Below are 27881 nucleotides of genomic sequence, written 5' to 3'. Positions count from 1 at the left end.
TTGCTACAGGATGGAGAGATGGCTCAGTGGTTAAGAGCACTCTTCCAGAGGCCCCAGGTTCAATTCCCAGCACCCACATGGCAGCTAACAACTGCCTGTAATTCTAAGATCTGACACCCTCACACAGACATACATGCAGGCAAAACACTAATGAACATAAAATAAATAATTAAAAACAACAACAACCCAGAAAACAGAAAAGCGGTTACCAAAGGCTTTCCCAGACTTGAAAACTATACTATTGAGAGAGATGTTTAGAAAAATAATCATCATGTTTTAATACAAATTACTTCCAAAAGGGAGTCTTTTAGATAATGTTTTAACTTTAAAAATACTGTTTGGTTTTCCCCTACAAATCTCTTTTCAGAATTTATCTTATATATAGGAGTACTTTAAGGCCTGCACATATATAGGTGTACCTTGTGTATACCTGGTGCCTGCAGAATTCAGAAGAGGACATAAGATCCCCAACAACTGCAGTTACAGATGTCTGTGAACCACCATGTGGGTGCTGGGACCCACACCTGGGTCCGCCACAAGAACAAGTGCTCTTAACTGCTGAGCCATCTCAGGTGCTCTTAAATGCTGAGTCATCTCTCCATCACGTTTTGAATCTCTTTTCATTTATTTTAGAAATTGGGGTAAAACCAGGCAATGGTGGTGCATGCCTTTGATCCCAGAATTCTAGAGGCAGAGGCAGGTGGATCTCTGTAAGTTCAAGCCCAGCCTAGTCTACTGAGTGAGTTCCAGGACAGCCAGGGCTACACAGAGAAACCCTATCTTGGAAAAAAAAAAATGAGGTAAAACCACATACCATGTTACCCATGTTTAACTGTATACAACTCCACAGTCTATTTACACCTATTGTATAATCACCACCACTGTCCATCTCCAGAAAGCTTTTGATCTTGAAAAACTGAAGTTCTATAGCCATTAAACACCAACCCCCTATTCCTCCTCAATAACCCCTTGCAACCACTGTTCTGTTTTGTGTGTATAGATTTTTCTCTTCTAGGTGCCTCACAGGAGTGGACTTACATCACATCTGTCATTCTGTAACTGATGTGTTTCAAGACAATGCCTTCAAGGCTCTTCCATGTTATAGAATGTGCCATGATTTCTTCTTTTTCTTTTCAAAAATTGGGTGTATATAGGCCTGATAAGGCAATACATACTTTTAATCCCAGCATATAGAAGGCAGAGGCAAGCAGATCTCTGGGAATTTGAGGTCAGCCTGAATTACAAAGCAAGTTTCAAGCTAATCCAGGCTGCATACTAAGAACCTGTCTCAAAACAAACAAACAAAAAACAAAACAAGTGTACGTGTGTGTGCAACTGTCTCTAATTCCAGTTCCAGGGGACCCAACACCCATGGCAAAACACTAATGCACATTTTTTAAAAAAGAGATAGTTTAAAAGACATTATTTTGTTCTATACTTTTCAAGCTATCAAGCATGAATTGTTTTAGTTAAAAACAATGCCATTTTCCTTATCAAAATTAAAAATAATAGTTGAGCCGTAGTTGGGTGTGGCAGTACACACCTTTAATCCCAGTGCTCAGGAGGCAGAAGCAGGCAATCCCCGTGAGTTCAAGCCCAGCCTGATCCACTTAGTAACTTCCAGGACAGTCAGAGATAGAGAGACCCTGTCTCTAAAATAAAATAATATTAAAATATCTTTATGTGCACTATGCTCAAAATCCTACAAGGTAAGATAGTCTACACCTTAGAGGCCATGGATTCCTTTATTTAGTAAAGAATTTTCAGTTTCCATTTTGTACATTACATTATTCAAGTTTCCTACCTTCTGGAGAAGGAAAAAAAAAAAGCTCAGCTTTCCTAATGAGCCTAGCCACCTTGTTGAACAAGGAGCAGGTTCACACAAGAAGAAAGTCAAGAGAAGCTTGAGCATGAGCAGAAGGTGGTAAAGTCAAGTGACTGACTCAGACAGAGAGCTCCCTAGGTGAACGCCTGCACACTGGGCCAGAAATACCCAGCTGTGGAGAAGTGTCAGGTAATGAGCAGGGAGGGTCTATCCGGACAAAAGCAGATCAGTGGCTGGCCTTCGCAGGTGGTAAAAACCGGGTGACGAGAAACAGAAGAGAGATTTGAGGACTGACAGCATGTTTTGTGATAACAGTCATAACTTGGCCATTTTACTAAAAATCACTGGATTGCACACCTTAGATGAATTTGATGACATGTAAGTGATTTTTCCCCCCAGTCAGGTAAGATAAGTGCAAAAACCTTAGGACCACATTGTTTTCTAGCTAAAAGAAGCTGAGCCCTCACTGAATTTAATCAGCATGATTGCAGCCTGGCAGTCTGTGAAGAGAAGGGGGGGTGGGTGCTCTGCCCCAGGAGGTGCCTGGCTCCAGAACTGGACTTTATTCAAAGCAATCAAGGATTATTAAGCAGGAAGGAGAAGCAGGCAGGGCAGGATACAGTGAGTGTGATTTTAAAGGGAAAAGCACATCCTGTCTGTCGTGGGGTGACTCTTCTCACTGAACCGCATTTCCGTTCATGTCGGCAAGTAGCAGGAGGGCACAGAGGGATGGGGAGGCACTTGGCGGGGACACCCGCATCCTGAACAACAAGGCTCTGCTCTGGGCCCTTCTTTGTTCAGGAGGGTGAAACAAAGGCTTGATTGTGAGAAAGTCACAATCAAAGCACCAGCAGGGGAAGGAGATACTGTTGCAGAGGGATCACATGAATCTAGGCAAGAGGTTGTTATGGTATCTTACCTAGTGAGCAGGCCGCGGAGCAGGGCAATGGTCTGGTGAAGGATGTGACTCAAGAAGACAGGCGGTTAATACATATACCTTCATTTAACATTTGGTGATAACCAATCCACCAAAACAGCCAACGAGCCCCAAGTATTCAAGGATACTCACCCTTGGCAAGGTAAATACTTGGGCTAAAAGTAGGTTCCCCTCAAAGGCACCCGTGAACTGCTGCCCCCAGCATTGAGCTGTCAGTGTCCTAAGAGTCAGGTGTGTTTGTCCCCAGACACATGCTAGTTGTATTTAAGTTGTACGACTTGATTGTCACATGAACTAATGAAAACTAATGAATGGGGGAGGCAATAATACTCTGGATTTGTCAAAAAGGCAAACCACTAAAGATGCCTGCCCGCTCTAACTATAAACTATGAGGGGGTGTCAATAAGTAAGTGAAGGGTTCCATATTAACCATATGTATGTCTAGTCTTCTTCATGGTTGAGAAAAAACAGGCTCAGCCAGCAGCCTGCCTGCAGCAGTGGTGACACCCAAACTCTAAGCTATGGCTTTGCCTGTAGCTGGGAGCAAAACTCTATGTCTTAAACATGTGAAAGGGTTCTACATTAACTGTAGGTATCTATATTCTTACTCATGTTTGAAAAAAAAAAAAAAAAAGCCTCTGGCCATAGTGACTGTAGCTGGAGGTAAAATGCTAAGCCTCCTCCAAAGCTAAGTCCCCAGCCTCTCAAGCCTTGCAAGAACAAGAGAAAGAACACCCAGAAGTAAAAGGCAGATGAGAAGAAAGGTACTACCTCTTGGAAGCAAGAAAATAGCTGTTGAGCTGGACTGGGTCTGTGTTGATCCTGTTGCACACCATTTAAACCCAGGGCAGTACCACTATTACTACCTGCTTGAATGGGCTATCCTCAGCAAAGGGGAGTTCCTAATTTCCTGCATTTGACTCCTATGGCAATTGAAGAACCCTGTGGGCTCATAAAGACTTCTGTGCAAGTGGCCAGCAATAGTGTAGCGATGAGAAAAAGGAAGCATTTCTGGTTGAAACAGACACAGGGGAAACATGAGAAGTAACAGTAAAGTATGGCTCCACAATGGCTCTAAGGAAACAGCAGCGGCCAAAAGAAAAGGAGGACTGCTCAGCAAATGCAGACAGGGGTGACTTTTTCTCCAGGCAAATTACAAGGCATTCTTCTAATGAGTAGGGAATCTGCCCAAGTTTTCAGAGACTAAAAATTCAAAGGGCACGATATGTGAGAACATGTCAACAGTTTTAGTGAGTATCATGACCATGTCACAAGGACAAAATAGTGAAACTGAAGAAAGGCCTTCCAAAGCTGTCCCATTATTCCCAGTTATAAAAACAGTTATATGGTAGCATACTGAATGGTTAAAAACTTAGTTAATTAATTAAAAAATACCAACTACTTACAGATGGTGAGCTTATTAAGCAATGTATGCAAAGTGTAGCAGATATAAAATGCCCTAAAAGGGGGTGGGGTGGGGCCTAAAATCTGTTCGTTTCACCAGACTATACCAAGTGAACTGAAGAAACAGGGAAAAATCCATAGGAAAGAAGTTTGGAGAACAAACTTTTTTTTTTTTTTTTTTTTTTTAAATTAGAGGTATTGATAACAAGATAATACCACTGAAGTGTGCCTGGAGAGAGTTCAGCAGTTAGGAGCACTGGCTGCTCTTCCAGAGGACCTGAGTTCACTTCCTAGCACCCATACCAGGTAGGTAGCTTACAATGGCCTGCAACTCCAGCTCCAGGGGATCTGGCACCTTCTACTGGACTTCATGGATACCCACACATAGATGACATACACACATCTTTTTAAAATGTCACTGAAGGACCAGGTGTGGTGGTATATGCTTTTAATCCCAGTGCTTGCCAGGCAGAAGCAGGCAGATCTATGAGTTCGAGGCTAGCCTGTTCTGTAGAGGGAGTTCCAGGACAGCCAAGGCTACATAGAGAAACCTTGTCTTGAAAAACAAAACAAAACAAACAAATCACTGAAGAGATGGTTTCTTTGGTACACTGTGGAGGCTCAAATTACTCAGGGTCAGAGAATCTGAGCTTGCTTTACCCAGCAGGGCTGCCTAATGGGATGATTTGACCACAGGTGAGGTTACCAGGTGTTTGGAAGGGTCTACACTTGACTGTGCGGTGTGCTTTGATCTAGCAAGGGGGAGGTCTTTTGCCCCTCACCTTGGCATTGTTACAAAAAGCCCTTTTGAATAAACTTCTGGGCCACTGGGTATTGACCCAGGTCCTCCCGAAGCTATCCCGTGTTTCTGTTTATTTCCTCTCTGCTATCTTTGTATCTAAATGTTTCTTATTCCTCTCTCCTCCTCATAGGAAGCCTTGAAAAGGTGGGAGCTGGCCTCTCACAGATGGTGCCCTGAACAGGGACTTAGGTTTAGGGACCTTCATAGTACCCTAAAGATACAGGTCAGTCAAGATATTTATATAGAGTACTAAAAATTTTGTTCTTTAACCACTGTCAATATATCTGATCTAAGCTGATGGTATCCTGGCTGGTAAAATGAATAGAAGACAATGGTATCACTGCCTAAAACTCACATTTAATGAATATCATTGAATAGTAAGTACATCAAGATGGTAAATTTCCTCAGGGCCAAGGCAATAAGTCACTGCCAACTCCAGGAAGCCTTTAAAACAAACAAACAAACAAACAAACAAAGTGTTGATGCTGACTATGGCAACATCTTTACTTTACAGAATATGGCTAAATCAGGGTCAAATGTTGGTGAGATTTTATAAGTCATCAATGGTATCAAAATACAAAATTTGGGGTTGGGTGTGTTGCCACATGCCTTTAATCCCAGAACTCAAATTTAGAGTTTTAGTTGAGGCCACCCTAATCTGCATAGTGAGTTCCAGACCATCCAGGGCTATATAGAGAGACCTGGTTCTCCCACTTCCCCCCACAAAAAAAATATTGTACCAAAAATTGACAGTCTTTTAAGTGGATTTAGCTGCTCATTTGGATGAGTTAAACAAGTATCTTCAAGGTAAAAAACAACTTATCAATACAATGTTTCAAATCATAATATTTTCCAAATAAAATGAAATTATGACAAACTCAGATAATTTTTATGTATTTCTACACATTGGCTAAACACAGTCCTATAAACAGCGGAAAATATGTATCTCTCATTTTTTGATTTGACACAATATGAAAACTGATTTCAAGATTTCTGGGAAAACAGTTGAGACTCAATTTTTTTGTCAACAAAAATATATTACCTCCCAATCTTTACCTTTTTTTTTCCTTTTTTTTGCCAGAGCTGAGGACCGAACCCAGGGCCTTGGGTTTGCTAGGCAAGCGCTCTACCACTGAGCTAAATCCCCAACCCCACCTCCCAATCTTTAAATGCAGAGCTGAAATCTAATATTCAGCTTAGAGGATAATTTGATCCCATCTCTTTTCTAGACCTTTGCAGGTCGGTCCTTTCTCCCCAGAGACAAGTATCCCCCATTTCACAATCACGTCTGTCATCACTATTTGGCAGCACCCACATTTGGGATCAACTATTTTCAAGAATGAAGCACACTAAGAGAACCAATATTCAGAGCAGAATACCTAAGGAGCACCCGAAAACACACTGAGAATCACAACCACTTCCATCGAACCAGGGACTGGTGCACTGCTTTTCAAATATAGTGCCAAGTATCCCACTAATGTTAGGTTTCTCTCTTGTTTCTTTTTTTATATCAAAAAGCCATAAACCTGGAAATTATAGAATATGCATTACAGTGTGGAAAGATGTTAAGCAACTTCAGCAAGCCTAGTCTAAGAACATGTGCGATCCTACTCACGAGTTAGGATTTGATGGCAAGCAATGTTTAAACTCTGTTTATCATCCTTTCTTTGTCCTCCTTCCTCCATCCCTTTCTTTCTTTCTTGATTGAACAAGTGTTTCCAGTTAATTGACCCCAGATGGGCCCTGATTGCACATGGTGAAGGAATAATAAACTGTCCAGGAGGACCAGTGGTAATGGAGACGAGGAAGCTGCTGTGCTTGAGGGCGGTGCTGTGCAGGGAGGGCCAGGGGACCCCAAGGAAACAGACAGGCACATGGAACTGCTAAAGACGATCGCACATGGAAGGAAATTCGCTGCTGAGGAAAACTCAGAACTAATCTGGGCCACTAAAATGTCACTTCAACTAGGAAAAATCCAGATGCCAGGTGAAGTCATTAAGGGACTCTAATGAGGATGTTGAATTTAGTTAGAACATGTTGAAAAGACTTGTAATCCAAAAGAACAGGGACTTCCACTGTCTATTCATTGCTACTTCCCTAATGCTCAGAGAGAAGCTTGGAACACGGTGGGTGGACATTGACGACTTATGAATGAATGTGGATGTCAAACATCTAGAAGTCATCTTTCAGCCAACACTTGGAGACAAATCAGTTTTAGGACTAAGAGGAGCAAGTTGAGACATGAGACACAGGTTCCCTTATCAGGGATGGAGTTTGTCTATCTTGTAGCCCTAGGACTGGGGCCAGTAGTGTCTTCCACACGAGAGGTTACAAGATACCTCCAAAAAAGTCCTCAACCCTAAAAGAAATGGAAATGATGAACTTTTAACCCTACCACCCTACAATGCCTTCATCTTTTTAGCAATAACATGGAATTATTTCCAGTATGCTTATCTCTGAGTTTCTAGAGCTACTAGAAAATTCTTCCAAACATTTATTCCAAATCTGGTCCTAATTTTCATGCTGGAAACCAAAAAAGAAAAGTTTCATTTTGAAGGAACTGGCTGATAAAGTGCAAATAATAATAATAATAATAATAATAATAATAATAATAATAATAATCCTAGAGGGAAAAAAACCCATCTCAAGACAAGGCTTCATGGGTATAACTAGTACCTTTATTCATAATTGCTAAAACTGAAATAACCAAGTGAATGATAAACTGTGGTACATTCAGACAGTGGGATATTATTCAGTCCTAAAAAGAAAAGAGTTACCAAGCATGAGAATACATATTATACACCAGTTTTTTAAATGTACTTATTTTTATGTGTGTGGGTGTTTTGTTTGCATGTATGTCTGTGTATCACATGTATACCTGGTATCTGGGAAGGTCAGAAGAAGGTATCCAATCCCCTGGAACTAGAGTTGCAGAGGTTGTGAACTTATAGGTAGGCGCCGAGAATTGAACCTTTTAACCACTGAGCCATCTCTTCAGCTTTGACATGAGGAAATCTTTGCGTGTGTGTGTGTGTGTGTGTGTGTGTGTGTGTGTGTGTGTGTGTGTGTTTTGAGACAGCCCTGGCTGTTCTGGAACTCACAGAGATCTGCCTGCCTCTGCCTCCTGAGTGCTGGGATTAAAGTTGTGCACTACCATGCCTGGTAGCATAGAGAATAATGTACATTACTAAGTGAAAGGAGACAATCTGAACAGACTGCCTGCTGTGTGGATCTAGTTGTCCCACATTCTTAAAAAGGTAAAACTGTGGAAACAGAAAGAAAACTAATGGCTGCCATCAGTTAGGTGAGCGGGACACACAGGCAGACCACAGAGGATTTTTTAGGACAGAGGAACTACCCTGTATGATATTGTAAAGACAGACACATCATTCGGCATTTGATTCCCAACCTGAGTTATAGGCTTTGGGTAATAAATGTGTCAGTATGGGTTTGCTGTAACTTGAGCTCCACTGTGTCGGTAATGGGGAAGGGGAGGATGTCTGAGAGACACATGAAGAGTCTCTATACCCTCCTCTCCACATTGCTGGGAACCTAAACACGCTCTAAAATAATAAAGACTTCAAAGAGGGAAAGCAAAGCCCGGGAATTCTGGGTAAGATGTTCCAGAGTCAAAGATGTGGAGTTTTGAAGTTTGGCTTTTGTTTTCTGCTGTAACTCGAGGTGTGGTGACACACAACTGTAATTGTAGCTACTCAGGACTGAGAGTTTGAGGCTGGCCTGGTCTGCACAGTGCGACACCGATATCAGGACTGAGAGTTTGAGGCTGGCTTGGCCTGCACAGTGTGACACCGATATCAGGACTGAGAGTTTGAGGCTGGCCTGGTCTGCACAGTGCGACACCGATATCAGGGACAAGAATGAAAGAAACATGGAGGGCAAAAGGCTACCCAGTGTTCTCTCAGCTCTGATTGTATTCTGCTCTTCTCTCAGGCATGTGCCCCCAAATGGCCTTTGTCCTAGTTGGGGAAAGCCAAAGTTCAAGGCAATCATCGAATTAGTGAAAGTTTCTAGGCCCAGGGAATCTGCATCCCAAAGTCCCAAGGTGACCTGCGAATGTGTAAGAAGTGCTCTCACACCACCAGGAACTATGGGACAAGTGCCAGGGACGGAAACCAGAGTGAGAAGGACACTGTTATCTGTCCCCTCCCCTACAGGGTCTGACTATGAACCCCAGGCAGGTCTTGAACTGAGTTCAAATCTCAAGTGATCCTCCTGCCTCCGTCTCTTTAGTACTGAGGCTGACAGCTCCCAGGCCCTTTTCGTTACCTTCCCTCTAGAAGCCCACAGGCTCGGCTATCCCAGGATCGGTGGTGGAGAACATGCTCAGAGTCCTACTGCTCGGATGTACTGAAGGGACAGGCAAAGCTGTGCCTGTGCCTCCCTCAGACTTCACAGATGAGTATTCTCACAATCTCCACATGGCTGCACTGGCTGCGTGCAAGTCTGTTCTGGACATCGACCCCAAATATGGTCCCTACCTGATACCCTGCACCCTTCCACCCAGTGTGATGATTCTGAACCAGACCCAGAGAAGCAGAACTTATAAAGGCAGTTCTTGGGTAGGACTCTATAATTCTTTCTGTTTTCTCCTCTTCCATGATGCAGCCTGGAGAACTGGCACCATGCAATGTTCAGAACACAAGCCAGCTCAAATGAAGGAGCTACATTCATAGGGGTTGGGGATTTAGCTCAGAGGTAGAGCACTTGCCTAGCAAGCACAAGGCCCTGGGTTCGATCCTCAGCTCCAAAAAAAAAAAAAAGAAGTGGCATTGCTTTGCCAGGTGGTGGAGGCTCACACCTTTAATCCCAGCACTCGGGAGGCAGAGCCAGGCGTATCTCTCTGTGTGAGTTCGAGGCCAGCCTGGTCTCCAAAGCGAGTTCCAGGAAAGGCGCAAAGCTACACAGAGAAACCCTGTCTCGAAAAACAAAAACAAAAACAAACAAACAAAAAAAGAAGGAGCAACATTCATGATCAACATGAATTAATCAACACACACAGTATTCACATACAACATTATTCAATGTGTTGATTTAATCTAATATATATCTCTTGGCTTAATGTTCCAAAACTACTTCCCACCACATGAAACTGCCTTTACTGCTGTGTCTTTTGGGATTGAGCATGTGAGGAGAAAAAGCCCATCCGGACCGCATTATGAAAACCTCAGCACGAGTCCACTGAGGAGAGGTGAGCTAGCAACACCACACACTTCTATTTGACCATCTGTGTTGTAATTTGCTTAGGAAAAACACTTCCCATGATGGCAAATTAAGTTTTGAAGTGGAAATTAATAGGCAAACGAAGACAATTCAATAGCAAATTCAGTCATCCAAACAAGCACTCAGAAGGAGCACTGAGAATCCACTGTGTGCCAGCAGCCAGATCTGATCATGTTTTCCATTGAGGGCCTTGAACGTTTCAGAAGGTCACAGCCAAGTTCAAGGGCTGGAACTTTATAATATTCCATGAATTCAGTGGAAAGACTTCCAGTTTCCCTTCCACCCAGTGTGACGATTCTGAAGCAGAACTTTTCATCTGGAATATAAAGGCAGTTCTTGGGTAGGACTCTACAGTTCTCTCTGTTTTCTCCTCTTCCATAATGCAGCCTGGAGAACCAGCACCATGCAATGTTCAGAACACAAGCCAGCTCAAACAGAGGAGCTACATTCGTGATCACCATCTTAGCGAGCTAATAAATCAACACACATTTACAAAAGGAAGCAAATCATGCTCAAGGACTTTAGTCCTGATGTCCTACAGGAGCAGTTGGGGCAGAAAACATCCTGTATCTTTAGGGCTCCAGTCACACAGAACCTCCTGAGTTTTCACAGTGCTCCTTGGCATATTAATTTGCAATGCACCATCTATATGCATTCCAATTAATAGATGCTATTTAGTTAATACGCCATCAATTATTGGTACCATCTCCATCCTTGACATTTATTACTTTATTATCTCACCAATCTCCTGATTCTTCCTATTCAAGCACAGCTCCCAGCCCTTACTGCACTATGGTTCCAGCATACCCTCAGTCTTTCTGTATTGTGCAGAAAGGCCTTACATATTATCACTCCAGCACACCTTGCTGGAGCACTTACTTAATACTTTACTGTACTGCTACTTCAGTGCATTCCATCTTATGCATGTTAATACTATTACCTATGTTCTATTATCCACCCCACCCCCCATGACACCTTTATAGTTCACTGGCTTCTGTAGGCACTCCAGGATAAACATGAGGTTAAAAATTTGAAGCTAGAATTCATATATAAGAGAAAATGTGAGGCATTTGTCTTTCTGGCCTGGATTACTACATTCAGTAAAAATTTCCCAGTTTCATCTATTTACCTTCTAATCTCTTTTCTGTTTATTTGTTGTTTGTTTGTTTGTTTGTTTGTTTGTTTGAGACAGGGTCTCTTTATGTAGCCTTAGATATCTTAGAACTCTCCTGGAACTCACTAGGAAGACCAGGCTGGCCTCGAACTCACTGAGATCTAATTGTCTCTGCCTCCTGAGTACTGAGATTAAAGGCATGAGACACCATGCTTGGCTCCAATCTCATAATTTTATTTTTTATACATCTAAATAAAATTCTATTGTGTATATGTGCTGCATTTTCATTTTCCAGACTTTAGTTGATAGACATCTAGGCTGATTACATTTCCTAATTTCTGTGAACAGAGCAGTAACAATCGTGGATGCACAAGTATGTTTATGTAGGACACATAGAGTGTGTGGAGTCTAGGCCCGGGACTGGCATAGCTCAGCCAGACTGCAGCTCTAACTCTGGGTTTTGGTAGGGTTTGTTGCTATTGTTTTGAAAGCAGCTTCACTAGTTTACACTCCCGCCAACAGTGTGGTCCCCTTCCCCACATCCACACCGGCATCTGTTGTCATTTGTATTCTTGATGGTGGCCATTCTGACAGGGTAAGAGGGAATTTTAAAGCAGTTTTAATTTGTATCCCTCATGGCCCTTCCCGCATGCCGAGAGCTCAAGGAAGAGGCGCCTAGCCCCTAGCTGAAGCCGAGTCTCCGCAGAGACAATGGCATCGTGCTTTTTCCTTCAGCCTTCAGTGTACCAGTGTTCCCAGCTATGAGAAAAGCCTTTGCATCAAAGGAGGCATGACAGCCAGCTTTTGACAATGAAAACAAATAAAAGCCAGACATGACTGGCTGAAGTACGTATCATACGAGGAATACTCCTAGTTGGACTAGGCATGTGGTTCGGTAACAGGGCCTGTACCTAGCATGTGTGAGATCTTGGTTTGAATCTTCAACACTGGAAAAAAGAACAGAAAAACAGGGAGGGAGGGAAGGAACTCTGCCCTCCCTTTGGTCCCATCTTTCCCTCCCTTCCCCAAGTGAAAGGGGGATATGCTAAGTATGAAGCAGAAGGTCAAGGAACCATGAGGCTGTGCAGGGTAGGGCTTGGAGGCTAGAGGATGGGCAGTTGGGTGAAGGATTTGAGAGAATAGTTACATTAAACACATATGCAAATAAACTGAAGATAATAAGAGCAGTGTTTATCACTCGCAGAAATGACAGGGGCAAAGCCAGAAAGAATCTGACGTATGGTATTGAAATTAAAGATGTGGCTCCATAACATACACTGTATTGATATATTTTATAATCATTTCATATGCTCGGTGTATAAATATAATTGCTATATATTTATAACATATAAAGATAACATTTATATTACATATAATAAATATGCTGAGTGTATATATGAATACATATTTATAATGCACTGTACATATATCTGCACAGCAAAACATGTAACCACCCACATGTAACACCACCATGTAGACTCCAGCTAACTATCTCACATCTTGTTTCTTTGTCCTTGAGATAAGAGGAGATTACATCAGGATGCTACAGAGGTCTACAGGTTGTACTGTGGCACACACTGAAAAGGGAGCCTGATTCACAGTGCCAGGGGAAAGCTTCCTGAGCTAACACAGATATTCAATAGGGTGAACTGGTTTTAGATCAGATAAAGCAGATTCTGCCACTCAGGCAGGGGTGCCATGTGTCCTGTCCAGTGTCTATTTTCTTTCTTTTCTTCTAGTCCATGCGGGTGATTCTTGAATGTTCACAACTCTCTACGCTCTCTGCAACAGATGTTGGGGCCTTTATAAAACTCAACAATTCTTCTGCAATAGCTCAGTTGTTAAGAACACTTGCTGCTCTTGTGAAGAACGCAGCTCCCACATCACAACCATCTGTTACTCCAATTTCAGGGGATCCAACACCCTCTTCTGGCCTCTGAAGGCACCAGGCATATGAGTGATGCATAGACATACATACAAGGGAAAAACACCCCACACATAAAAAATAATTAAAATCATTTTAAAAAGTTTATATACTTAAATTTAGACATGAGCCAAGTATTGTAATTTTGTGGGGAATTTTATTCATTCATTCATTCATTCATTCATTTATTTATTTAATTTATTATTTTTTTATAAAGGCAAAGCCTGGCAAGGTGTGCTACACACTAAGGCAAGTTTTCTAACTGTAAGTCCCAAGAGAGAGAGTCTACTATGGGAAATAATTCAAAGGGAGAAACTGCCAAAGTTATAACTACATCTACATTCGGGCTCTGTGCTAAGTCCGTATCTGTGCCATTTCATTAAATTCTTGCGGTTATATTAGATAAGCAAGATAGCTTCATCATACAGCTAAGGAAATAATATAGGACAAAAATCAATGAAGTCACAAACAAAAAGCAATAGAGAAAAATTAATGAAAATGTTGGTCATTAAAAAGTCAATAAGATTGGCAAACCTCTATTAACCATCAAACGAATCAGGGTAATGCCTCACTTTCATAATGCCAGCATTTGGAAAGCTGAGGGAGGTGGACTGCTGTGAGTTGGAGAGAAGTCTGGGCTACATAGTAAGTTATGGGCCAACCTGGGCTCAAGTAAAGCCCTGTCTAAAAACAACCACAGCAAAAGAACTAACAACAACACAAACGAAAGAAAGAGAAAAAATACCAATGATCAAAATCAAGAGTTGAAGAGAAGACATTGCCAAGGCCCCGTGGACTCAAAGCATGCTGGGACAGGATGAATAACTGCACTCCACGCACAGAGAACAGAACAAAGGAGAAACAGCTGACTGTTCTGTACATTTGCCTCATTCAGCATGGCATGGGTAATCGGAACAGTCCTACAAGCATGAGGGAAGTTTGCATTTGTAGTTTTAAAAAGAAGTCTCCATCTGACTGGGGAGGTATCTCAGTTAGTAGAGTGCTGGCCTCAGATGCACAAAGCCCTTAGTCAATCCCTAGAACCACATAAACTCAGCTGGTGCTGTGTGCACATGTGGGAAGTGGAGGCAGGTAGATCAGAAGTTCAAAGTCATCCTCAGTTACATACGAGTTGAAGGACAACCTGGGCTACATAAGACCCTGTCTCAGAACAAACTTTAAAAGTCCTTAATTAAACAAACAAAAACAAACAAACAAACAACAACAAAAAAAACAACAACAAAAAAAAAACATGGGGGCTGGAGAGATGGCTCAGAGGTTAAGAGCACTGGCTGATCTTCCAGAGGTCCTGAGTTCAATTCCCAGCAACCACATGGTGGCTCACAAACATCTGTAATGAGATCTGGTGCCCTCTTCTGGCCTATAGGCAGGCATACATGCAGGCAGAACACTGTAAACATAATAAATAAATAAATCTTAAAAAAAAAAAAACAAAAAACCGAAAAACAACTCCAAGCACAGAAAGTTTTACCAGAGAATTTACCAGTTAATGAGGAGTTAACACCAACTCTAACAACTTCTTCATGAAATAGAAGGGCTTATTTTCTGAAGCAGAAGAATCTGATACCAAAACCATACAAAAAAAGAGAGTACAGTTCCAAGAACTCTGGAGAAAAGAATCCTTTTGGTTGTTGTTGAACCAGGGTCTCACTAGGTAGCCCTGGCTGGTCTGGGACTGTGTACATAGATCAGACTGACCTCAAAATTACAGTGATCCTCCTGCCTCTGTCTCCTAAGTGCTGGAATTACAAGGGTACACCACTATATCAGGCTTGCTATTTTGAGACAGTTTTTTGTTTGTTTGTTTGTTTTTGTTTTGTTTTTCAAGACAGGGTTTCTCTGTGTGACAGAGCTGTCCTGGAACTTGCTTTGTAGACCAGGCTGGCCTCGAACTCACAGAGATCTGCCTGCCTCTGCCTCCCAAGTGCTGGGATTAAAGGCGTGCACCACCACGCCCGGCTCTTCAGACAGTATCTTGATACATGTATACTCGCTCCCATCTCTCAGGACAGCCTGTAACTCGTGTACCCTAGCATCATACACACAGTCCTCTTGGCCCCAGTGCTGAGATTACAGGCATGTGTGATTATGCTCAGATGGTGAAAATAAAGATTCTCAAAACACTATTAGCAGGGGTCTGAAGAGATGGCTCATCAGTTAAGAGCACTGACTGCTCTTCCAGATGATCAGGGTTCGATTCCCAGCACCCTATGGCTGCTCTAAACTATCTGTAACTCTAGTTCCAGGGGATCCATCACACTCTTCTGCACTCAAGAGGCATGCACATGGAACACAGATGTATATGCAGGCAAAATGCCCATGCACATAAAATAATTTAAAAACAAATAATACTAACAAATAGAATTTGGCAATATGAAAAAATTATATAGCATAACAGATATGCAAGGCAAGTTCAAGACCAGAAAATCAATTAAATGTAATGTTTTATATAAACAGGCAAAAAAGAGAATTTTTTAAAAAAAGATTTATTTATTTATTTATTATGTACACAGAAGAGGGCGCCAGATCTCATTACAGATGGTTGTGAGCTGCCATGTGGGTGCTGGGAATTGAACTCAGGACCTCTGGAAGAGCAGTCAGTGTTCTTAACCACTGAGTCATCTCTCCAGCCCCGAGAATATTTTTTGAAAAAGAGAAAAGGAAAGAAAAATATAAGATTACATCTATTAAAGTAGAAAAAATAGTTCACAAAATTAAAAACCCTCTTATGATTTAAAAAAAAAAAGTAGGAATTCTAAGCCAGCCTTGTCTACATAGTGAGTTCCAAGCCAGTTAAAGCCACATAGTAAGAACCTGTCTCAAAAAAAAAAAAAAATCAAAACAAAACAAAAATGGAATAGAAGAGGTCAGATGGTACACACCTGTAATTCCCCTCTGGGGATTTAAAGACAGGAAAATCACAAGTTCAAGGCCAGCCTAGGGTACGCAGTGAATTCCAAGCCATTCTGGGCTACCTACAAGACTTAGTCTGAAAAGAAAATAAATAAATAAAATAGTGAAAAATTCTTCAGAAAAGTCTCATGAAAACTGGGTTAGAGGGGAAAGTACTGGATGGATAAAGAATATCTAAAACCTCCTACCCCAAAGATAACATTAGTACTAAAGAGTAAATGCTTTCAGTCTGGGATCAGGAACAAGGCAAAGGAACCCATCCCGTACAGCCGATGCAATAAAACAAGTTAAGATTACACAAGGCAGACAGATCAGAGAGGGGCAGATAAAAAGTACATAAAAAGTACAAGGGGTCTAAACAGACAAAAACCTCCTAGAACTAAGAAGTTTACCAAAGTTAAAGACACAGATGAGCTTAAGCAACTGCATTTCACTGCACTAGCAGTGAACACCAATACCCACACTACAGAATCAACGAGAGTTCTTCACAAATTAAAAACGAAAAGAGGTATTTATAATATTTAAGTGTAAATCTTTTTTTCTTTATTTTCTCTCTCTTCCTCTCTTAGGTATAAATCTAACCAAGTACAGGCTTTAAACTTTTACTGATTTGTTTATTTGTGTGTGTGTGTGTGTGTGTGTGTGTGTGTGTGTGTACATGTGCCATAGCATCCCTGTGAAGACCAGAGGCAACCTGAGGAGTCAGTTCTTTCATGCTTCATGTGGCTTCCAGGTACTGAACTCACGTCATCGGGCCTGGCGGTAAATACCTTTACCCACTGAGCCATTTTGTCAGCCTAAGTACAAGATTTATACACTGAAAGTTACAAAATGTTAATGAAAGAAACCAGCTATAGTGAAAAGATGTCAAGTCTCCATAACTGACACACAGGCTGAAGGCCATTCCTATCAAGTCTCAGATGATTTTTTTTTCTAGGCACAAATAAAATTATTCTAAAACAACTATGGAAAAGAAAAATAAAGTGAGAAGAATCAGTCTGCTTGATCTTTGGAGGTATGACAGAGACAATGTAATCAACACTATGAGAGAGAACGGTAGAAGACAGAAAAAAAACGGTACAAAATAGGAAACGCAGAGATAAACCTATGCTAATATGCTCAACTGACTGATTACTGATGAAACTGCAAAGTAACTCTATGTTTTCAGCAAAGGGCACCTCAGCAATTGACTAATCAGAGTCAGAAAGTGACCCTTGGCCTACATCTCACAACCTATACAAAATTAACTTAAAATACATCATACATATAACCTAAGAGTAAGTGTATGACATGTTTAGAAAAATGTACAGGAGATAGATAATCTTTTTTTTTTTTTTTTTTAAGACAGGATTTCTCTGTGTAGTCTTGGCTGTTCTGGAACTCATGTTGTAGACCAGACTGGCCTTGAACTCACAGAATCTGCCTGTCTCTGTCTCCTAAGTGTTGGGATTAAAGGCATGGGCCATAGTTGCAGATTTAGCTCAGTGGTAGAGGGCTTGCCTAGCGAAGCGCAAGGCCCTGGGTTCGGTCCTCAGCTCTGGCAAAAAAAAAAAAAAAAAAAAAAGATTTGTTTTGGGGCTGGAGAGATGGCTCAGAGGTTAAGAGCACTGACTGTTCTTCCAAAGGTCCTGAGTTCAATTCCCAGCACCCACATGGTGGCTCACAACCATCTGCAATGAGATCTGGCACCCTCTCCTGTATACATAATAAATAAATAAATCTTAAAAAAAAAAAAAAAAGGCATGTGCCACCACCACCCAGCACAGGAGATAATCTTAATGGTCTAGGAGAAGGCAAAGTGTTTTAAAAATCTAACACCAAAAGCACAATTTATAAAAGTAAAAAGTTAATAAGCAGAGTTGATAAAAAAATGATGAACTTTTGCCCTGTATGCCATGCCTGTGATCTCAGTTATTGGGAAGCTAAGGCAGGATCACAAGATCAAGATGTGATGGTACAACACAGTGAGTTCAAGGACACTCTGGTTAACTTAGAGAGACCGTGTTTAAAAATAAAAGGTGAAAAGAGGGCTGGGAATATCACTAAGTGGTAGGAAGTATTTGACCAGCAGGCTCAAACCCTGGGGTAAGTCTCCAGAAATGTAAGAAGGAAAAGACTGTGAAAACAAAACACAGGCCAGGTGAACATATTTGCAAACCACACATTCAGCAAAGAACTAGTGCCTAGAATATCCAAAGAACTCACAGAACCCTGCAGGGAGACCTCATATTCTTCATCCAGAAAGTGGGCAAAAGATGTGAACAAACACTTCACTGAGGAAGACACACAGGATAGGAACATGAAAAGATCATCATTAGCCAATAGGGGATTGCTAAACAATATCAATGAGATGCCCATCCTAAGAGCTAAAATAAAAACTAGTGAGAATCAGGGCTGGAGAGATGGCTCAGTGGTTAAGAGCACTTGTTGCTTTTGCAGAGGACTGGGGTTCAGTTTCCAGTACTCACAAGGTGGCTCACAACCACTTATAACTCCAGTTCCAGGGAATCCAATATCTTTTTCAGAACTCCGTGGATATGTGGTGTGTGTGTGTGTGTGTGTGTGTGTGTGTGTGTGTGTGTGTGTATTCAGGTGCACATACATATGCGCAATTTAAAAAATAATAAATAAATCTCTTTTTTCTTTGAGCTGGGTGTGGTGACTCATGCCTTTAATCCCAGCACTCGGGAGGCAGAGGCAGGCAGACCTCTGTGAGTTTCAGGACAGCCAGGGCTACACAGAGAAACCCGTCTCCCCCACCCCCAGCCACCCACCCACAAATCTCTTTTTTGAAAGCAGTATAGTGAGGACTGACTGCTGACGAGTATGTACAAAGGCTGGGCCATCTACACACTGCTGATGGGATGCAGAAGAGCAGAGCAACCAGGGGTACACATAAGGCAATTTCTTAACAAACTATATGTAACAGGAGCCAGAAATTACACTCCTAGACATTTTCCATAGAAATTCTCCTGCAAAATGTTCACACACACACACACACACACACACACACACACACACACACACACGGCTAGGAATGGAACTCAGTGTCTTAACACTTGCCGAGCATGCACACTGCTCTGTATTAGATCCCCAGCACGAATGAGATTTTCACATGAAAACCTATACACAAATGTCTGTAACAGCTCAATTCATTACAGAAAAGGCCTAGGAAGAACCCAGATTCAAGGAACAAACAATCAAAGAAACCGTGGTACAATTCACACTGCAAACAACTGTGAAGTAACAGATGAACAATGTTCAGCACACTGAACAGCCTGGATGCGTGTCCAGAGAATTATGCAAAGTAGAAAAGGCCAATTCCAAGGCCTTCCATGCTGTGTGACTCCATTCACAAAACCTCTTTGAAATAACATAATTGTAGAAACAGAGAACAAGCTGGTGATAGATGGAGAGGAGAAGGTGTGGCTGTGAAAAAGGGTCACGTGAGAAATCCTTGGGCTGGTGGAAATGTCCTAGGACCTCATGAAATCAGGGTCAAGCCTTGGTTATGATGTGCTCTATCATTTTGCAGAATGCTAACGTCAGGAAAAGCAGGTAAAAGCCATGCCGTTATATCTGCGTACAGATCTATAATTGCAAAATAGAAAGCACAACGCACATTTACCTAGGTAACACATAGACTCTATTTTTCTTAAATTTAAAAATATATGAAATATATTTCAATGGTCGTATTGATTTTACATTTTTATTTTAAAAGTGTTTATTTTGGAAACCATTTTCCAAACCAGAAAGGGTCACAAGTTACAAAGTGACCGAAATGAGAAAATAGTAAAGTAAAATGCTAGGAGAAAGCTGAGTGGCAAAGGTTTGGTTCATACATTACACCCTCCACATGGATCTCCATGAGTTCAAGGCCAGCCTATTCCACACAGAAAATTCCAGCCAGCCAAGGCTACACAGTGAGTCCCTGCTTAAAAATAAAGTTTTGTTTTTTTTTAATAAATAAAATAAAACATGTGGTCCAGGATTCCTTTGCTTTTGACTAGACGTCATGGAAGATCATGCATGGGAAATAAGCATAACTGGCTAATAAGAAAATACAAGCTAGGGCTAGTGAACACCACAGGTAGATAGCACCCCTCCCTTCACCCTCCACCCCAGATTAAGGAGGGAGGATACCCTGACACAGGTTATAAGTTGGATGGACCTTGAGAACTTTAGGTCAATCACAGAAGTACAAACAGCATGATCTCAGAAAAGCTAGAAGAGCATCCTCACAGGACAGAAGATAGACCTGTGGATGAGGGGTTGTGAGGAGCAGATAGGGAGCTGCAAGTCAATGTCAGTGAAGCCTCAGCCGCAGGAGCCTGAGGAGGCAGCTGGTCTCACTGCATCTGCAGGCATGATACAGAGTACAGGGCTGGAGAGACAGCAGTTCCCAGAGCCCGCCCCACAGTCCTGAGGACTGGAGCTGGCTTGCCAGCACCATTAACAAGCCAGGCATCCCACACATGCCTGTACCCCAAGTGGGGTGGAGACAGGAGGGCTGCTTAGGTCGGTTGGGTTCCAGGCCACCTAAGAAAAGCACGTGCCCCAGGTTCAGGGAGAGCCCTTGCTTCAAAGGAATAGGCAGAGAGAGATTAGAGGAAGTCACCTGATGCCTGCTTCTGATCACTACATGCCCACACAGTGTGCTCATGCATACACATACAAGCACAAACACTCCAGAGAGCCACAGACAGTTTAGATAAATACAACAATAAAAAGAAGCAGAGAATGACCAATGCGTGTGTTCAGCGGCTTTCCCCTTTTTTAATGCAGACCAGAACCCAAGCCCAGGGAACAGTACTGCCCACTTTTAGGGCGCGTCTTCCCACCTCGGTCAGCCTGATCAATATACTCACTAATGCCTAGAGATCCTAACAAGCCCTCAAAGGTGTGTCTGGAGGCTTGTCTCTAGGTGACTCCAGATTCTGTCACAAGAATTCCAGTCTTGCCAAGTATTCTTCTCATAATTCAAGGACGAGTCAATTGTAGAGAAATGAAAATATTGAATTTGAAATTGTTATTTTATCATAAAATATATTCATGAATAAGTGGTCTCTCTGAAATTACGAAAACAACAAACTCATTCCTATCACTGCTATTGTGCAGACGTTCCAGATGGACTATGACCCTTGACCCCGCCCCACCCTCTCCCTCAAGCCTGCACCAGGGCCCCTTACAGCTCAGAATGAACTTAGCAAGGCATGTCCTCGAGCTGAGCTCCTATCTGCTCTGAGGCCAGGTCTGTGCCTGTGGGACCCTATCACCACCACTGCCAGTGACCTTCCTCTGCCGAGCTATCTCTTCCGGCTACTAAGGGGATACCTTCCATTTTTCACATTTCTAGGGCAGAGCCTGGTTCCTCTTCTCCCTGTCATCCACTGCTGGCCTCAGCAAAGTTCTTTACTGCTGATATCCCTGCCTCGGGCGCTCCTCCTGTGGGAGGTTCCAGGGTCTGGCTCCCCACCTCATCCTATGGTCTGTCACCCCAAGACCTCCACCATCATTTTTTCTACACCTGCTCCTGCAAGCTCTCATGCCCTGGTTTTCTCTCAGCATCTGTGGCCTGGTCCCAGCACTTTCTGAATGTGAAGACAGTCAGCTCTTTCTGATCTGTCTTTTGGCCCAAGGGTACCGCCCCATGGGGCTACAATAAAGGAAAACAGAGGCAGCCCACAGTAAACAGCAGTAAACGAGTCTCCCACAGGGGAAGAGAATCAGGGTCCCGCCCTGCAGGAAGAACCCCAGTATCAGACTCTGGCTGAGTCTGGGAGTGCAACCCAGCCTGCCTCTTTCTTTACTCTCAGGGGTGGTGAGCATAGCTACCTGCTGGGGGGCGGGGGTTGATCAGCACTGCCAGGAGCATAGGCCAGTTCTCTCCTCACTGTCATCCGGGACAGGCATGGCAGGTCAGAGCCAGTTCACTACAGAATGATGGGCGTGTGTTCTGCGAGGCCACGATACCTCCTAAAAGAGGGCTGGCAAGATGGTTCAGCAGGGAACAGCACTGGCCACTAAGCCTGATCACCTGAGTTCAATTCCCGGGACCCCCACGAAAGACAGAACTGACTGTCACTGTTTGTTCTCCAACTTCCACACATGCACACGTTCACAAAATAAATGAACAAGATGTGATTTTTTTAAATGTCTAAATGAGTGAATTTTATGTGTATTTTACTACACATAAAAAGAAAAGGATCAGGGCATTAGGCTGGTTAGCCTTCAAAATATACCCAGAACCTGCCTGCTGCCCCCAGCTCCTAGCCAGGCCCAGGCAATACAACTTATTTCCTCATTCATGACAGTGACCACCCATCATCTCTCCACCCTACCTGTCTACTTTCAATGAGCAGCCAAAGGGTTCCTTCCATAGGGAATGAACTCAGGAGCGGTCCCTATTCCAGAGAACCCTGCAGAAGTCACCCACGCCTGCCTACCCAGCTGTTGGCTCTCCTGTAGTCTGTCTCTCTGCCCCCAGACTGTGCTAGATGGACACTGGTGGGTACAGGCAGTCAACCCTGCCACAGTGGCCCTGCCCAGTCACCACCTGGCCTCCTTTCCTTCTTGGTCATGATCTGCTCAGGTGACTCAATGCAGGCAACGATCTTTGTCCTGGTACCTTCTCCGCAGAACAGTGCTTGAATTCACATGGAGTAAGTGTTCAAAATTATTTGTTGGATTAAAGAATCATCATTTCTGAAGTCAACAGTTCCTCCTCAAACCAAGACTCCAGCACCTCAGTATTTTGGACAAGGCTGCCACCTGGTGGCTATATTCCACCACAGCAGGCTCTTCCCTGTGTCCTGTCGACTTGAGAAGCCAGCTCTGGGCAGCAGTACTCTAAAAACTCCTTGCTTTGCCATCTGCATCGCTGGGGAAGAAGAGGCACATATAAAGGGCACCCCAGGAAGAAGAGGAGGAAGACACAAATTACTCAGAAAGTCCAAAAGTGAGCACCCAGGGTGGACATGACATGGGAGAGGCTGATGGGAACCCCAACCTATGTGATGGTTCAGACCCAATGAAACAGTTAGAGCCCTAAGTCTGTCTGAAGAAGAAGTGCCAACAGGCTTGAGAGGCCAGGGACCAAGGGGAGGCAGGCAGGGCAGCAGGTGGCAGGGCAGCAGGTGGCCGCCTTGGCCTAGTAGATGCTGCATTGTTTGTTCCTGTTGAAGCAAACTCTGGCCATGCACCAGGGCACAGGGAAACTAGACAGTCTTTGAAAGAATGAGAAGGAAGGCTTCTGGGGGCCTGTGCTTCCCAGTTTGAGCAGCTCCCACCCCGCCTGCCATGTGTCCAGTTGGTCTTAAACCTGTGTGTCAGGGGCTTGAGATGGATGCTTGCTGAGCGTAGGTTTAGAATCATAGCACATGGCAAACCTACATAAGAAATGGTTGGCAGTGCAGGTGATAGGCCAGTGACCTGATTTGATCACATGACACATATGAGTGGCCTCTGCATCTGTACTAATGCTTTCCTCGTCCCTGTGACCACAGGCCTGACAAGAAGCCACTTAAGGGAGAAATGTTGACTTTGGCTCAGGGTTTGCACAGACGGTCCATCACAGCAGGAAGGCACGGCAGTAGGAGTGCAAGGCAGGCACGTTGCCCTGGGGAAGCAGCGGGATGGATGCTGGAACTCAGCTCCACTTTCTGCTCTCTCCCTCTGTATTTAGCCAAAGACTCCACCCTATCTAGGTGTCTCCCAGATTATTTCAATCCAGTCAGGTTTGACCATGAATATTAATCATTATAGTATCCCATAATGTACACACACACACACACACACACACACACACAGTTTAATTCCAGCACCGGAACTATAGGTATGGGAGAGTCATAGAGGCTCACTGGCCAGCCAGCCAAATCAAAAAGCTTCAAGTGTCACCAAGTTGTCCAAACTGTTCCTAAGTAGTGTGTCTTCTCCTTCTACTCATAGTAACAATAGTGGTGCTTACCTGTTTTGATTTTTCTAATTTGGGGGTATCATATATAGAATTTTGGTTCTGATTAATAGCTCTTCAGCTACAAATGAAGTTTACTGTTTTTCTATGGGATATCTATTTCTTTTTATGTAACCTCCATATTATTCTACAGTTTTCCTCATGGGTTTGAATAGTCTTTGTAAACTTGCATGTATTTTGAATAATCCCCTCAGCATCCTTTAAAGGGTATTTATATTTATTTTATGTGTATGAGTGTTCACCTTCCTATATATGTGTGCCTGGTGCTGGTGGAGGACAGAAGAATGTATCAAATCCCTTGGAACTAGAGTTACAGGTGGCTGACAGCTCCATATGGGTGCTGGGAACTGAGCCCAGGTCCTCCGAGAGAGCAAGTGTTCTTAACTGCTGAGGCCTCTCTCTAGTGCCCTTAGGAGCTTGTTAACAATGGAACACCTCTCTCCATTCCCTTAGTGCCTACTACAGGTTAATTCTCTGGTGTGTTCTTTAATTTTTAAACTTTCATTATATCTATGTATGTACAAATGTATGTGGTGTGTGTGTGTGTGTGTGTGTGTGTGTGTGTGTGTGCACACGCAAACATATGTGCAGACATGTACAGGTGAGGGCTGTTAATGTGGAGGCTACAGGTCAACACTGAATGTCTTCTGCGCTCTCTCCACCTTGTTTTGTGAGACAGGGTTTCTCATTGAACCTAGGACTCAGCACTCGCCAGGCTGGCTGGTCAGCAAGCCCTGGCGATCCAGCTGCCTCCACTGCCCGGGGCTGAGGTCACAGGTAAGCGCCTGCCTCATTTGCCTTTCTTTGCAGTGGGTACTAGGAGTGGAACGCAGGCCTTCGTCCTTACACAGCAAGCATTTTACTCTCCCCCACACACATGTGACTTATTTCTGTAAGGAAGAATGAGATAAGACCCAATTTTATTTTTCAGAGTTACCCGGTTTTTGCTTAACTTACTTTAACTTCTTTTCTCAGGGATTGAACTCAGGACCTCTCACCTGCTGAATTTGAGCTCTATCCTAAGCCACGCCCACTTGCCATAAACCACCTTCACCCTAAACCAAATGTGTGTGTGGATCCTGGCCTTCCTCCAGGCCTCCACTGTGCTGTCTACGATTGCTCTTCTCCAGACATTCCCTGGTTATCCTGGGATGTGACTAGAGCAGGGCTTCCCAGCAGCAGGTCTACCCAGTCAGGCAGGACACTCCGCTCTCCTGCAGGAGATGACTAGCAGCATCTCTGTCTCTATCCACTAGGTGGAATTATAACCTCCCAGTCAGGACAACCCAAAATACCTTCCCCCAGGCCTAGTGCTTGCTAGCTGGTGACTGAGTCCTCAGTATCATTTTACTCAGTGGCTGTTTCCAGTTCCACATTGATATGTTAATGAGGATGAAAATGAATTGATGGAATAATTTAGACACCCTTATTACATTTAATATATGACACGACTGAATTTAGTCTCTACTATATTTAATCTTCCTATCCCAAACCCACACATTTCCTTCCATTTATTCACAAGGACATAGAAGTGTTCTTCAAAAGGGTGTTAGATTTCTTTTAATATACAGGCTCTTACTTAACTAAGTTTATTGCTAAGTGTTTCTCCTTTCTGTCCTACTTTTTTGTTTGTTTGTCTGTTTGTTTTGAAGGAGGGTTTCTCTATGAGACCCTGGCTGTCTTGGAACTTGCTCTGTAGCCCAGGCTGGCCTCAAACTCACAGAGACCCACCTGCCTCTGCCTTACAAGTGCTGGGATTAAAAGCGTGCGCCACCATGGTCTGGCTCCACATCCTTTCTTACGTGAGATCACTTCTTCCAATATTATATTTTCTAACCAGTCACTAATCAAAGAACTATTTAATCTTTTTCTTTCAGACAAGGTGCCATGGAACCTAGGCTGTCCTGACCTCCCAATCCTCCTGCCTCCACCTCCACCTTTATTATTTTTTGAGATGAAGTCTCTGTCTTGCTTACCTAGCCTTGAACTTGTGGGTTCAGGTGACGCTCCTGTCTGAGTATCTGGGACCACAGATAAACATTGCCGAATGCAGCAAGATAACATACTTCTTTGCTAGAGATGCCCCCCCCCCCCAACACCCACCACACACACACTCTCATTGTCTATCAAGAGTTTGTTACTAAACCAGCATGGTGGTTAATTCTGACAGTTCCGTTGCCCAAATCTATCAAGATGGCCATGTGGTTTTTCTTTGGCCTATAATATGCCTGGCAGGCATATAATGATAACATTCATTCATTTACTCATTAAAAAAAAGATTTAATTTTATTTTATGTGTATAAGTATTTTTGCCTGCATGTATGTCTGTGTATCACATGTGTGCAATCCCCATGGAGGCCAGGAAAGAGAGCTGGATCCCCTGGAAATGGAATTACAGACAGTTGTGAGCCACTACCTGGAACTGAACCTGGGTCCTCTGGAAGAGCAGCAAGTGCTTTTAACCGCCAAACCATCTTCCAAGTCCCTCATTCACTCACTTTTAGATGGCACAACTCCACTTGGTTGTACTGTCCGCTACTGTCCTTTTAAAAGTTCTTGGACAGCATCTGCTAACATTTTAATATCTCGTTTTTTACATTAATTTTGAGAATCAGGTTGGCATTAATTTTTAATTAATTAATTTTAACAGCATCTGTTAACTTGGGAATCAGTAGTAGAGGCTGCTTGGTGAAAATAAGCTTTACTTTCATCTGTTGTATTTAGTATGAATTCAGTCTTTAAAACAGCTAAGTCATCATGTAAAACACAGGCCCCTCTCCTTACACCCCAAAGCCACATTCTGTCCTCACATTAAACTTCTTGAAGGCCAAATAAATGTAAATATATCTTTGGAATGTGACGTTTTTATAAAATGAGTTGAAAAGTCATAGGAGGAACAACCATGATGCTCAAGGAAGACTTCAGCTTTTCCTCATCTTGGGCCTTTCCATGACCCACTGCCATCCATTGCCATCACCCAGGATGACTCCAGAGCTACGCTGCCTTGCTAAAAGGATTCTGCACCCACTAGTGACAGGTGGACTGCTGGGGTGACATGGCAAACCATTGCCTTTCTCTTCGCCACTCCCCAGTTGAACAGTGTCTCCCCAGTGCACAAATTCTACAGGTAAGGACTATGCCCCCAGAGCAGCTCCAGGCCAGGGTGAGCAGAGGAGGGATCATGAGTCAACAGGAGTTCCCACAGGACAGGATGCCACCGAGGTCCTTCCTACCTGTGGTGCTTCTCAGGCGGCTCTCAGTGAGCTCAGAGATGGCTCCGGAGGTTGAGGTCTTCTTCAGTCGTACTGCCGCTGATGAGGCGGTTCCAGGTTTGTTGAGCATGTCCTCACTGCTGGCCCTCTTCAGCTAGAGAGAAGTTGGAGGGATATTGAGAGGACAAAGACACAGCGAGGAACGGTGTACCCACCAGTGCCCAGTAGTTCAGATAGAATCACAGGAACTGCGTGGAGGTGAAAGGGCTCTTAGCCCAACCCCTTATAGCATGGAACAGTTGTTATCGGACAGAGGCGAAGAACAGTACTTATCCTGGACCAGGAAGTCACATTCTGCCCTCACTGAATAGCCAGGGGGATAAAGAAATTATAATATGACCTGCTGTGTATACTCTGACACATTAACACTGATCTCTAAGCCTATAAAATCTAACACAATGACTAGAACACATGAGGAAGAAAAACCTCAGCTGACTCCATCAAATTCCTGCATTT

The 27881-nt window shown here is 43.2% G+C and overlaps 1 protein-coding gene across 6 annotated transcripts in view; it reads right to left on the bottom strand.

Moving 5' to 3' along the window:
* Positions 1-27881, bottom strand: part of Specc1 (sperm antigen with calponin homology and coiled-coil domains 1) — a 274206-nt gene that overhangs the window by 167102 nt on the left and 79223 nt on the right. For all 6 annotated transcript variants that reach the window (XM_036196411.1, XM_036196418.1, XM_036196412.1 and 3 more), the window contains exon 3: positions 27387-27519. In XM_036196411.1, coding sequence (XP_036052304.1) covers positions 27387-27519 — 133 coding nt within the window. The remainder of the gene's footprint in view (positions 1-27386; positions 27520-27881) is intronic.

Source organism: Onychomys torridus, chromosome 8, assembly GCF_903995425.1.
Source record: "Onychomys torridus chromosome 8, mOncTor1.1, whole genome shotgun sequence".
Lineage (NCBI taxonomy): Eukaryota > Metazoa > Chordata > Mammalia > Rodentia > Cricetidae > Onychomys > Onychomys torridus.
Note: the sequence above shows the minus strand (reverse complement) of the source record. Positions and strands in the feature narration are given on the sequence as shown.